This window comes from Mirounga angustirostris, unplaced genomic scaffold, assembly GCF_029215605.1.
Source record: "Mirounga angustirostris isolate CCGP_5_RB_7025 unplaced genomic scaffold, mMirAng1.0.hap1 SCAF_4, whole genome shotgun sequence".
Lineage (NCBI taxonomy): Eukaryota > Metazoa > Chordata > Mammalia > Carnivora > Phocidae > Mirounga > Mirounga angustirostris.
This window is the reverse complement of record NW_026991712.1, coordinates 105,908,045-105,922,973: the sequence shown is the minus strand read 5'-3', so window position 1 is coordinate 105,922,973 and position 14,929 is coordinate 105,908,045. Positions and strand designations below refer to the sequence as shown.

Sequence of the window (14,929 nt, the reverse complement as noted above, 5' to 3'; positions counted from 1 at the left end):
ATTCACTTACTCCAACCCAGAAGTGCTCAGAAGGGCTTTAAAGTATAAAGCAGACTTGAACTGGCAAGGTTTTTTAAAGTATGCATTTTATTAGAAGACAAAAGAGACAGCAAAGTTTTTTGCCAATTTAAATTAATAACTAAGAGCAAGTAACAAATACTAAAAGGTGAATCATTTATACCTTTTCTCTGATTCTTCAGAACCAAAGGCAGTTATTTCTGAGATGACTGGCCAGGATGTCAATTAAATTGAGATACTCTTCCTGGGTAATGCAGAAAATATAGAAACCTCTAAAGCTACAGACACAGCACTGGTGTCCGATGCTAATGTATCTTAGTGTTATAAATATCAATTTTAAATTCTGCATTCCAGAAGACATAGTGGGGAACACTTCATTTCATAGATTCTAGGATGCACATTTTTTTCTATTATGATGTATCTAAAATAGGAACGTGTCCAACAAGCAATTAAGTCTTAAACCAATGTTGGCCATGAGCAGTCATAGTTGTCATAGATCATATACATACGAACATTAGAACACAAATCTCAAGCTTGGAAGAAAACCCTGGAAACAGTTACGGTGCACTCTTTTAACCCCTCAGAATCAAGACTGTTGGGTTAAAATTAACCAACTTTATACAGCAATAATTACAAAGGTGGCTTAAAAGCCTAATATGACTGGCTTTTGGTTCTTTTTACAGATTCTTTTAAGAAATGCTGCATCACAATGCTGTTGATGGCACAGCAAATAACAACTGTGTAGAAAAATATGCTTCAGCAATGCAGAATAAGCTATTTGGAAGAAATGTGAAAAGGCTTTAGGAAAACTTAGCCAATTTCATTAGATTAAATTTCCCTGTTTTTGTATGCAAAAGTTGGATATAAGATTAAAATCTTTCTGTAGCTAAATTCCAGTGGTCCATTCCAATGAGAAAAAAGATGTAAGTTATAGGAAAATAGTACAGAAAATTCAGTATTAAAAAATTTCATACCCACTAATGTATATAAAATAGTAACATCTTAAAATTCATGATATAGAGCAAAATCTACCTGCAGTTTATAGTTTTCCAAAACATTTTTGCTAACTACCATTAAAAAAATACCTTCTTTGTAGTATTACCTGTAAACCACAGCAGCCTACAGCATTCATTATGGAAGCATTGTGAATAACTCGGTAAGAGATTCCTAGTTTTGTTGCTCTCAGAATAAGATCGCTGTGTGTGGTAGCCCTGTAGTGAGAAAAGGTCAAGTTGGATTAAAGTAACCAACGCAGACTTTTTTTTTTTTTTTAAGATTTTATTTATTTGACAGAGAGACACAGCGAGAGAGGGAGCACAAACAGGGGGAGCAGGAGAGGGAGAAGGAGAAGCAGGCTTCCCGCTGAGCAGGGAGCCCATGCGGGGCTCCATCCCAGGACCCTGGGATCATGGCCTGAACCGAAGGCAGACGCTTAACCAACTGAGCCACTCAGGCACCCTAACACTGACTTTTTAAGACAGTAAAGGTGTAGTATTTCATGAGTTCTAGCCAATCAAAGGGTTATGGGGGCTGCTTTTCCTCAATTTCCGGGCTTTCTGACATGAAAAGTGTTAAGTCTCCACATGCCCTTCATAATGCTGAACTGCACTTGTCACACTCCTAAAGCAGCCTTGGCAGCTACAGAGAAAGGGAAGTTTTACTTGCTCTTTTGTCCTGATAATACCTGCAAAGACATCTGTGGAATGTAAGCTCAGCAAGTGAACTCCTGAGTAGCAATTCTCAAACTTTTTGGCCTAACAGGCCCTTTAAACTCTTAAAATGACTGCTCTGAGTTCTAAATGACAGCACAGATAGACCTACTCTTTGATTTCTGCTCTATTTTGAAGGTTTCTTTTTTGTGTTTTGAAATACAAGGCAGATGGTACAGAACATTTCTGTAGCCTGTCCTTCTTTGCCTTTATATTAGGGTTCTATCTGATACAATCCTAGTTGGATTTTACATCTGTCTAGCAGTGATTTTATTTATAACTGTTTTCAGTCTGGTTACTGTATATATAATTGGTATGTGTGCATGTGTATGTGCGTGCATATCCTGCCTATTGCCTTTCCTTTTTTGAGATAAATCTAATGATTATAATTAGATAGACTGTGAGGAGAGAGAATATATGTAAAAATAAATACGGATACTGTGAAATGTAGCCCCCCATCAATTTAGAACTGCATTATTAAAGGCCTTTTTTCCCCTTGATGAAAACTCCAGGCCCTGTTGGGGAAAACAACATTAGCATGTTTGAGAAACTACATACAAACCAGCAGAACCTGTCAACTGGTCAATGCATACCAAGTAGGAAGATCAAGGGCTTTCACCCCATGAGGCAGTCAGAAACAGATTAACAAATGCCCACCAGGGAAGGCTGTTTTTAATCACACATAAAATAAAAACTAGTATGAAAAACAATCATTAATTTGATTTAGAGTAAGCTTTTAAAAAAAATAATATAAATGCCAGTTATAAAGAATGTTTTCAATATCATCTTCAATAGACTTTTACTACTTAACACTAAGATTAAGGAAAACTGAATTAGTTACTTGCTGAGTTATTTGAATAGATAAGCAGGAAGAAAACCTGCTTTAAAATTCTCTCTCTCTTTATCACAACTTCATTTAAAATGACCAGATGTGGTTGGTATACTATGGAGATTTAATGACCTGGCAAAGTGATTTGATTTTGTGATGCTGCCATAAATGTGATTAAATAAGCCCCTCAGATTTCTGCTATGAAAAACTGGTATTTTATCATCATGATTACCCAAAGTATATTGCTTCATGAAAAAGAAAAAATTGGTTTGAAACACAAGCTTAAACCATTATACTGGGCATTCCTTCTGGTCCAGGGTCATGAAAACGCTTCAGTTATGGTGACTGGAAAAGTGTGTGTGTGTGTGTGTGTATGAAATAAACTTTATTTTATAATAACATTAGTTTGCAGATATAGTACTGCCATATTCGACAATGTATGGCTTATGATCTGAAAATTCACTAATATTTGGAAGGATATGGTAAAAGTGATAGGAAGCCCTATAAATTGGTACAGTACTTTTTTTTTTTTTTAAACATTTTATTTATTTATTTGAGAGAGAAAGACAGAGAGAGCACAAGCGGGGTGGGGGAGCAGAGGGAGAGGGAGAGGGACAAACAGAGTCCCTGCTGAGCATGGAGCCTGATACAATGCGGGGCTCAATCCCAGGACCCTGAGATCATGACCTGAGCTAAAGTCAGATGCTTAACCAATTTAGTCACCCAGACACCCTGGTACAGTCCTTCTGAAAAGTAATTTGACAATACACGCTTGAAAATACCCATATTCAAAACTTTTGATTTTTTGGGTATTATAAACTGATTTTAAAGGAGGGAAAAAAATCCAAAATGTGGGGAAGGGAGAACGGAAGGAGGGGAAAAAGGATCATATACATTAATCCAAACATGGCAGCTTTACTTATATTGGAAAAATAAATGGACTAATGATAATAATGCTGACATTTATTAGGTAATTACTAGGTGCCAAGTACTGTTCAAATGCAGTTCTTGGAATGGAAACGATCAAATGACCTACATAAAAGCACAAAGACAACTGAATAAAGATATATTTTTATGTATGTGTATGCCATGAAGGAAAAGGCACACAACATTAAGGATAAAAAATTATGTGTTCAATGATTATAAAATATATATAGTTACAGAGCATATTAAAATAAGGAATGGAATAACAAAATGGAACCATCATTAAAATTTGTTTAATGATGACTCTGTCCAACTATTCTTTACGGGGACAGAAAGCTTAAGACTGTCATCTCTCACATGACCGGGTCAGATCTATTAATGTAGTATTTTTTAAAAAGTCATTTACATTCTTTATGTGATTAACGTCCACATTCCCATCAATAACTTGGACAAGAGGAAAAAGATGAGAACTACATCAACTGACTTAATTGACTTTCTTTTTTTTTTTTTTTTTTTAAAGATTTTATTTATTTATTTGAGACAGAGAGAATGAGAGACAGAGAGCATGAGAGGGAGGAGGGTCAGAGGGAGAAGCAGACTCCCCGCCAAGCAGGGAGCCCGATGTGGGACTCGATCCCGGGACTCCAGGATCATGACCTGAGCCAAAGGCAGTCGCTTAACCAACTGAGCCACCCAGGCGCCCTTAACTGACTTTCAATTACCTTCTTCAGGAATTTAAGAGTGAATGATGGTGATAGTTACACTACTTAATGCCACTGAACTGCACACTTAAAAATGGCTAATGTGGTAAATATTACGTGACATATACTATAATTTTAAAAATATGAGAATAAAGAATTTAAGTAATTTTCTTTTTAAAGTTTTTATTCAAGTAAGTGGAAAGGGGCTTAAAATTAAACAAATAACTTTTTGTTGTTGTATGTAAGGAAGAATTTTAGTGCTTTGCTGCATTCTGTATTCTCCTCCTGGTTTATCCATTTAATGCATAGAAATCATAATTCCCAGCCCAATTAAAATGTACATATTCCCTACCATCCCGTCTCCAACTACTATATCCCCAACGACTGTATCTCAATAGTAATCCAGTGAGTAAATGAAGAATAACTATAGTATAATAATTATTACACAAATCTGGATATAAGATTACACACGATTAGTTAATGACATAGAGCAAATTAATTGCCTAGGAGTTAAAAAAAAAAAAAAAAAAAGAAAAGAAAAAAGAAAAGGCACTCACTCCTGAATAAAATAGTGGAGGATTCATGGAAGAGGTAGCATCTGAACAGGGTCTTAAAGAATCTACTATTTTACTAAATAGAAACTGGGGAGGATTAGACCTAACATTGCTGTATGGTATATTTGAAAGTCATTAACGAGAGTAGATCCTAAGATTGCTCATGACAAGAAACAAACAGTTTTTTTCTTCCTTTTTTTTGTATGATGGATGTTAACTAAACTTACTGAGGTAATCATTTCACAATATATGTAAGTTAGCTGGTAAGAAAAGTCTATTTTAAGAAAAAAGTATGATCAGGGGCGCCTGGGTGGCTCAGTTGGTTAAGCGACTGCCTTTGGCTCAGGTCATGATCCTGGAGTCCCGGGATCGAGTCCCGCATCGGGCTCCCCGCTCGGCAGGGAGTCTGCTTCTCCCTCTGACCCTCCTCCCTCTCATTCTCTCTGTCTCAAATAAATAAATAAAATCTTAAAAAAAAAAAAAAAAAGTATGATCAAAGACACGGAAGATGAATACTCCAAAAACACTTATGAAATGGCAAAGTAGTACAATTGGGCTCTAGCATAGTCAAAAAGAAGAGTAGCCAAAGGAGAAAGCAGATAGATTTTGTTAAAAGATTTAGGCCATGAAAAAGTCATTTAAGGTTTTTGAGCAGGGTAGTAACATCATGGAAGCACTTTTTCAGGCCTCAATTCTTCATTTATGTGGAATTCTCCCCCCCTTCCCCCTCCCACCCCCTGCTGACCTCCTCTACAATTTCCACCTATGTTAGATGATAAAATAAGGGGTTTATAGTTTAGTAGAGGAGGTCGACATCAATCAAAGAGAAAAGAACAAATCTGACCCAGCTCAAGCACCAACTCCTCCATAAAGCCACAAATGAAAAACTCCAAACTCCATGCCTTTAAATTTACACTTAGTTCTATCCTCATCCTCGGCCCAAACTTTCAGCAGTGTATTAGAGTTAACCACTCTTTCTTCTCTAAAGTCTTCTTTTTTTCTGGGCTTCTGTGACAACACATTATCTTGGTTTTCTTCTTCCTCTGGCTCTTGACAGACCATGAAATGCAAGTTTCCTAAGGCTTTATCTTCTCTTCCCCTTGTTCTTTCCTAGTGATTTCATCCATTTCTCTGGCTTTAAACATCCTAGCTCTCCCTCTCCCCCGATAAATACTCGTAACTTCAAAAACCATATATCCAGGGTAACTCTCCCTTGAGCTCCAGCAGCAGATATCAAATTGCCTACATGACATCCCAAATTTAAAACATTTCCAGAACCAATTCGTGTCTTCCCCAATTATTTTCCCCACAAGTTTTCATCTTTTCAAGAACTGGCACCATCAATTACTCAGTTCCTAAAGCTGGAATTCTGGAAAACTTGCTTCTTTCCTTTTCCTCACCTACATACATGCTGGCATTCTTCCTTGACTTTTCCCACTTAGCCTTTTTCTCTCTTCTACCAAAGCCACCTGGTCTCCCTAAAATCCACTCATGGGAGCATTCAGAGTGATCATTTAAGAATGTCAATCAGATTGTGATTCTTTCCTGCTTAAAATCCTTCAAAGATTTACCAGAGTACTTCATCTTTTTTAAGATTTTATTTATTTGTCAGAGAGAGAGAGAGAGAGAGAGAACGTGTGCACAAGCAGAGGGAGCTGCAGGCAGGGGGAGAAGCAGGCTTCCTGCTGAGCAAGGAGCCCAATGCAGGACTCGATCTCAGGACCCTGGGATCATGACCTGAGCCAAAGGCAGATGCTTAACCGACTGAGCCACCCAGGTGTCCCTACCAGAGTACTTCAAACAAAATCCCTATCCCCTCCTAGGTCTTACATGATCTGGGTCCTGCCTACCTCTTGAACTCCTTCTCACTCCCTCCCCCCGCCCACTCACCATGCTCTTCCAGGTCCCTGAATACATTCTTGCAGTTCCCTCTGCTTACAATGCTGCTCTTCCCTTCTGCTATTCCTTTTATTTTTCAGATACCTACTTAAATCTTACCTCAACAAAAAGGATTTCCCATATAACCCCACAGAAATTAGCCTATTCCTGTTAGTCCTTTTTTTTCCCCTTACAGGCCTACCAAAATTTTAAATTTGTTATTTTCTCTTTGACTGATGTCAACCTCCTCTACTAAACTATAAACCCCGTGTTTTATCATCTAACATATATCCAGCATGTAGGAGTGTCTGTCATGAGATAGGTGTTCCAAAGATATTTGTTGAATGGATAAACGTCAGTCCAAGATATGCTTGGTCTTCTCTTGTGACCTCAGGCAAAATATTAAACAACTCTTTCCCTTAATATTTAATTGATATCTACTACACTGTGAAGGAAGCTAGGGAGATAAAAGTGTGAAGGACAGCCTACAAACCTAGAGAGTAGATATGTACATTTATAAAAAAAAAAAATACATTGTGAGGCAATGTATGAAAACGTATGAATGACGTTATTACCCTAATCAGGGTAATAAAGGACTGCATCACTGAGAATGTGGTATTTGAGTTAGGCTTCAAAAGATGGCTGGACTTCTGACAATCAGATATATAGCAAAGGGCATTATAGATGAAGAGTTTGACCAGATGTACAGAATGACAAAGCAAGATGATCAGGGAAGGGCAAACTGGTTGCCATGAGTGTGGGCTTTAGGACAAGGACAGGTAGAAGGGAAGGTTGAACAGTATTTTTCATATCTGGCCAATGGATGGACCTAGTAACTCTCATTCTGAGCTCAACTAAGATTTTCAAATTGTGGTTTCACAAATATAAATTTGACCACAACGTAGGTAATGAAGTAAGAGTCTGCATTGGGACCAGGCAAAAGGCTACTATATTAAACTAGGGAATAAAACAATATAAAAATTGGGGCTGGAAATTGAGTTAAAAATCAATCATGCCTACACAATGAAGCCTCCATAAAAGTCCTTGAACTACAGCATTTAGAGAGCATCTGGGTTGGTGAACACATCTATGTGCTGAGAGAATGGCCTACTTCAACTCCAGGACAGAAGCTCCCATGCTTGGGACTCTTCTGGATCTCTCTTCATGTACCTCTTCATCTGGTTGTTCCTCTGTATCCTTTTTTTTTTTTTTTTTAAAGATTTTATTTATTTATTTGACAGAGAGAGAGACACAGCCAGAGAGGGAACACAAGCAGGGGGAGCGGGAGAGGGAGAAGCAGGCTTCCCGCCGAGCAGGGAGCCCCACGTGGGGCTTGATCCCAGGACCCTGGGATCACGACCTGAGCCGAAGGCAGACGCTTAACGACTGAGCCACCCAGGCGCCCCTGTATCCTTTATCATATCCTTTATTATATAATAAACCAATAACTATAAGTAAAAAAAAAGTCAAAAGCAGTGCTTCTCAAACTAGTGAAAAGCTAATACTTTAAGTTCTAAATTGTCATGGAACAATAGTTTTGTAAAATTAGTGATTAGAAAAATAAAATATAAAGTAATAGAAAATATAAGCTCCAAATTTTTATTATGAGATACAGCAGAAACAAAATTACTTTTAAAAACTGCTATAAAATTTCTAAATGCTGGGCGCCTGGGTGGCTCAGTTGGTTAAGCGACTGCCTTCGGCTCAGGTCATGATCCTGGAGTCCCTGGATCGAGTCCCACATCGGGCTCCCTGCTCGGCAGGGAGTCTGCTTCTCCCTCTGACCCTCCTCCCTCTCATGCTCTCTGTCTCTCATCCTCTCTGTCTCAAATAAATAAATAAAATCTTTAAAAAAAAAAAAAATTTTCTAAATGCTTACTCTCAATTTCTGTAGTTCTCATCATGGACTAGTAAGTTTGTGGGCTGGCACCAGTCTGTAAACCCCGCACTGAGTAGTACTGGTTTATTGGACTTCGTCAGTGACTGGATGCCATGAAAGTCAAAAGTGACTCTGAGATTACTCTTTCAGGTAACTCTAAGAATTGCGATACCATCAAGTAAGGAAATTTGGAGAGTTCAGAAGATGTCACTATAAAAAATATGGGACTTTGGCCAGAATCCAGCGCAATGAGAAAATCCTACAAGAGTTCCAAGACATTTTATATATAGGATTTTTCATTACCTTTACTTTACTATTTTGTGGCTTAAAAAAAAAAAAAAAAGGAGGGGCGCCTGGGTGGCTCAGTTGGTTAAGCATCTGACTTCGGCTCAGGTCATGATCCCAGGGTTCTGGGATGGAGCCCCACATTGGGCTTTCTGCTCAGTGGGGAGCCTGCTTCTCCCTCTCCCTCTGCTTATCGCTCCCCCTGCTTATGCTCTCTCTCTCCTCTGTCAAATAAATAAATAAAATCTTAAAAAAAAAAAGGAAAATAGGTACTGCTAATTTCAAGGAAGACTTACTTTTACAGAAAACAATGTCAGAGGCTAAAACAATTTGGATATTTTAAAATATGTGATTGCACAATGTCATTTGCAACCAAGTATAATGAAACACAATCTTTGGCACACCACATTGATGTAAATTACTTTTTTTTTTTTTTGACAGACACATGCACATGTAACTCCATTCTTTTGAAAAAAATCCTTGGTGGTGATTTCATAGTGATTTAATTGTCCTTATGTTCCTTAAATCTGTGACATAAATCTTGGGTCACCAGCTGGAAACAAAGAACTCCTCTGTTTGGCTTGACATTAGAGATTGATGATACTTAACTAGACAAGTAGAAACCCATCTTTTTAGTAATGGGGAAGAACAGTGCTCCCAATGGATATAAGAAATTGAAATTTGAAGCTGGACAGATTTTAAATTCAAGGCAAGTAAAGTGACAATATTGCTAAATATGAGGTGATTAAAAAAGGAAAAAAAAAGCCTAGGACAAAGGAAGTAGAAGATGCTTGCGATCTGCCTGCAAAATAAATGGTAGGTATGACTCTTGATAATGTAATACACTTATTAATAATGACATACTAGTTAAGTCATTTGATGCCCTAAGCTACCTTCTAAAAGAATAGCAGGAGCAATGATACAAACTTTAGAACTGACAATTAATAACCAATGTAAGTGATACATATGACGACATCCTTATCAAACAGATTTTCTTCATTAATCTCAAAGATAATGAAAGTTAATGAAATTTTAGAACCTAGGTAACACAGTCCTTTATTAGGACCTGGCAAGTAAAAGGTTTTAAATATAACAGAATAATTCTTACTGATTTTTTTTTTTTAAAAAGCAAATAAATTAAAACTCAAAATACCTGCTTTGACTTACCCAAATGGATCACCAACCACAAGGAATGCAACATCACTGATATCAGCATCCTTTAAAATATTATCAGCTTCTTGTTCCACTTCTTCTCTATCAGCAAGAATCAATTTTCTTCCATAAAACTCTTCCTATAGATTTAAGTCCAATATCAAAATGAAACAGCAGGTGACCATTTCAACACATGTACACACACACACACACACCAATTTTTGTCTGGGCTGGTGCAAATCTTGGCAACCATCCAAACACAGATCATTGAATAGGACTCCTCAGTGAGCCAGCACTCTATATCATGTTGCAATTAAACTCTGTCTTTGGGGCTATCTTAATATCCCAAGAGAAGGTAGACCTCCTAACATCTGAGGCTTTCTGCATTTTAAATTTACCTCTAAATTTGAGTCTAATAGATCAGGCAGAACACCGTAGAATGAACAGAGAACACGTATGCATGAGCTTTATTTCAGAAACACAGTAATACAGAATATGTTAAATAATAATTATAAACATACATGGTAATTTGGGTTTTATTAAATTTTCCATAGGAAAACCTACAGGACCCTGGCTAAAATAAAAGGTAATTTCAATGAGAAACAATAGAAAATTAGGATTTAGTTATCTATAGAGCCAGCAAACATTCCTATATAATTGCAGGAAAGATTAATTTAAAACTGTATTTCCTAGTTCCTGCTAAAAAGGCAGAGTTGCAGAGGAAAGAAAAAAATTCTAATCATATAGGAAGTCTCCATATAAAGTGCTTTGTGAACCAATCCCCTGAAGTTCAACTCTAGCAAATAAACCCAGGAGGTTTACCTTAACTGGGGTGGCAGCATGTAAGTACAGAGAGTGAACTAGTGTGCTAATGGTCATGTGGTGGTGGTTACAAACTATTATGAAAGGTCATGAATCTTATTAACTGATTTCCTGTGGAGTAATATGTAATTCCAATATAGTAAAAGTGAATGCATAGACAAATACTATTTCTTACATGCTGAGAAGTTTGAGTTTTAAGGATTATATCAGATGTCAAACATTACAGGGACTGCTGTACTCAATAATTTATCTGTCAAGCAAGAGAGTAAATAAGCAAATGATTAAGCACTTGAAGATAAAGGCCATAGTTCCAACTCTGATAATTATTGCCTAATACTTAACTAAAATCTGTCCCTGAAATGTGAAAAAAGATCTCTTCCCTTTTTCTGCATATCTTCTCAGAGATAATGCTCCAGAAGTTCCCAATGACAATGTTTTTACAGATGAAAAATGTTTTTATTTTCACCTTTACCGTAATTTTTTCTTAATCATTAATTTGTATATAACTTACTTTAATTTCATGAGTCCAGAAAACTTATTAGTGGTAGAACATGTATATTCACATATATCTAAGAGGACAAACGTATGATTATAGAAAACTGAAGAAAATGATATTTTTTCCTGAACTAACATTTCTTAAGATCAAAAAGTCACATGTTACTAGCTTAATGCTAGCAGTAATCCTAAATCCTAGCCAATATTTTATAAATGATTTAAAAAAGAAAACCCCACTCTCCTCAAGACCTATCATGTATCACTCTATATTTATCACTTATCCTAAGAAACATTTCATTATTTAATTGAAACACACATTTATTAAAAACAAACAAACTTATCCACATATGCAGACCTGTGCACACATAGCCAAACAGTCCAGTATAACTAAATGGCTGATGCTCTTGGGGGGGGGGGGGGCGCTTAAAAAGGGGAAGAAAGAGCAAAAGCAGTAAGAAACTGGTATTACATTCTTTTTAATTTACCGACTTGGTAAATTCACTCACTTGAAGAACACTTCTTGTGCACAATCTCCACACCAAATTCTATGCTTGATGTTGGGAAACAATGGTAAATGAGACATATGTGGCCCCTGTCCTGTGGCTTATAATGTTTAGTGGGGAATTATCTACCATATCATTAAGTGCTACAAGAGCATGGAACCTAGTAAGAGTCAGGGAAGAGGGGTTAAAAAAGGCAGTGTTATTTAAAAAATAATTTTACATTTATATTATTTATTATTCAATGACTGATTAGCCAGTTTTTGTACAGTATCAGCCCTAATCTTCTCCATTCATGAAAATGAAGGCAAAACTCAAAATTCATTCCTGCTTTAGGTAGGCAGGTTTTGTAAGGGGGACAGGGTAAAAAAATCAAAATTAAAATTACTTTTGAGTATTTCTGGAAGGATACATAAGAAATTAGCAATAACTGCCTCCAGGAAGGGGAACCACGATAGAAATCTTTCAATGTATATATCATTTAGTATCTTTTGAATTTTATACCATTTAATGTATTACCTAGTAAAAAAATAAAAAAATAAAAAGTAGAGCCTAGAAGTAGGATACATAAACAAGAAAACAAAACCTAAAGAAAACCCCAACCACAGTAACATTGAAGGAAGGAACAGAGAAATAAGGGCTTACGAAAGGGACTGAAAAAAATGGAAAAATACAAGTAAAACCAAGAGAAAGTAATGTCATGAAAGCCAGTTTCAAGGAGTGATCAACTATGTCAGAAGAAGTAAAACAAGTAAGAATTGAAAACTATCCTGTGGCATTCTCAGCTACTAAGTAACTGTTCAACAAACAGAAATATTTCAGAGGAACGGAAGTCAGCTTGCAGGAGTCCGAGCTATGAGTGAAGTGGGGATAATAAATGTACGCTGCTTTTTCAAAAAGCTTTGGATAAAGAAGAGACAAAAACAATAATAACTATGGAGAAAAGAGGTTTAAAAGGGGAGAGATTTCAGAATGGACAAAATTTGAATATGGTTTCAGGTTGAGGGGAGAAGGAAGTTAATATACATCAAACATAACGAAGAAAGAATAAACGATGGGAATAAGGTTTCAGAGGAAGGGAGAGGAAGAGGTTTGGAGAAAACACACCTAGTAGAGTTGTCTTCAACAGGCTGAGAACCTCATCTAACAAGTCATTTTCTAAGACTTGGGGGAAGACAGATTCAGATTTAAGGGAAAGACAAATGGTAAGTTAATAAAGGTCACAGATGATTGCCTCATCTTTCTCAGGGGGAAGTCTGTCCCTCCACTAGCGAGCTGCAGCTGGATAGGAAGACAAGTAGAGTGAGCTGGTATCCAGATGAAGCAGATTAGGAAGAAAAGAAAGGGAAACGGATACACTGGGAGAAAACGAAAGTTATTTTCATGATGCCCAAGAACAAGTATAGCAAATTATTGTGCTTATCTCCTCCATGGTTTTGCTCACAATTATTTTTTTCTTCAGTAAGGAATACTCTTTCTCTTACCTTTACCAAATCTTATCTATAGTAACTATCTCTTTCTCTTCCCTTTACCAAGTCTTATCTATAATAACAATATTTATAATACATTTACATTAGGGACACCTGGGTGTCGGTTAAGTGGCTGCCTTCGGCCCGGGTCATGATCCCAGGGTCCTGCGATCGAGTCCCACATTGGGCTCCTTGCTCAGCAGGGAGCCCGCTTCTCCCTCTCTCCCTCTGCTTGTGCTCTCTCTGTCAAATAAATACAATCGTTAAAAATATATATATATGTATATATATATATAATACATTACATTAGATCACTCTGGAGTCAGGTGTAGTTCTAAGAACTTATGCATATGAATTCATTTGATCTTCATCACAATCTATGAGATACTCTCTATTTTTATCCCTGTTTAAGAGATAAGAAAAAGAACACAAAGTTAAGTGACTGCCCAAAGTCACAACCAACAAGTGATTGATTGGTTGACCGCAAAACTTTACATGTACTACAGATGATGCATAGGGGTGCCTGGCTGGCTCAAACGGTAGAGCATGCGACTCTTGATCTCAGGGTTGCAGGGCCTGTGAGTTCAAGCCCCACGTTGGGCATGGAGCGTACTTAAAAAACCAAGAAGACCAAAAAAAAACCAAATGAGGCACAGACAGGCAGAGCTTAGTGATCTCTGCTTTCTACAGGATAACTAGAGCCCCAAAGTTAGCCCCCTTTGGCCAAAACAGCTTCCTCTATTTACCCTCCAGAGCTGTATAAATATTACCATTTTCTATTTAGACCATGAAAACAAAAGAAACAAAACAAAAAGATTGGGATGCATTATTTTAAGAGAGAGCTCAAATTCCATCTATTCCATAGTATTCTCTGGCCACCACAACCTGAAGTGATCTTCTTATATGTATTTCAACTGGAATTAATAACTAGTAATTATTTAATATTTGAGACAGCTTCTACTATTTAATTCATGAAAACAACATTGGCTTAAATAAGATCTAAGTTCTTCCCAGCAATATAATTTTATAGTTTCTTCCTGCCACTGTTGCCATGAATTGTTACTTAAATCTTCCATTATTAAGTTTTCCTGAGTATAACACAGATGAATCATGAACCACTTGAGAACAAAGATCATAGCTTATACCTCTTTGTATAAGGCAGTACAGGTGTATTACACCAAAACGGCACATAAAATCATAATTTATTCACAGAAAGTGTCTAAAAAAAAAATTCAAAGTGTAATACTAAAACTCTTTGCTGGTTTCACTGTCTCTATTTTAATTAACTTTTGAATAATACAGCACATATAAATAATACTAGTTTTCAATGTAAGCACAAATAAATTCCATAATTTTTTTTTGAAGATTTTTTTTTTTTTAGATTTTATTTATTTATTTGACAGAGAGAGACACAGTGAGAGAGCGAACACAAGCAGGAGTGGGAGAGGGAGAAGCAGCCCTCCCGCTGAGCAGGGAGCCCGATGCAGGGCTCGATCCCAGGACCCTGGGATCATGACCTGAGCCGAAGGCAGACGCTTAACAACTGAGCTACCCAGGCGCCCCTGAAGATTTATTTATTTGAGGGTGCCTGGGTGGCTCTGTCAGTTAAGCATCTGCCTTGGGCTTGGGTCATGATCCCAGGGTCCTGAGATTGAGTCCCACATCATCAGGCTCCCTGCTCAGCGGGGAGTCTGCTCCTCCTCCTCTCTCTGCC

At 37.1% G+C, this 14,929-nt stretch overlaps 1 protein-coding gene across 8 annotated transcripts in view; it reads right to left on the bottom strand.

Moving 5' to 3' along the window:
- DPH5 (diphthamide biosynthesis 5) overlaps nucleotides 1-14,929 on the bottom strand; it is a 48,332-nt gene that overhangs the window by 28,540 nt on the left and 4,863 nt on the right. For all 8 annotated transcript variants that reach the window (XM_064588744.1, XM_064588743.1, XM_064588748.1 and 5 more), the window contains exons 3-4: nucleotides 9,945-10,069; nucleotides 1,121-1,229 (exon numbers count right to left, since the gene is read on the bottom strand). In XM_064588744.1, the coding sequence (XP_064444814.1) occupies nucleotides 1,121-1,229; nucleotides 9,945-10,069 (234 nt within the window). The remainder of the gene's footprint in view (nucleotides 1-1,120; nucleotides 1,230-9,944; nucleotides 10,070-14,929) is intronic.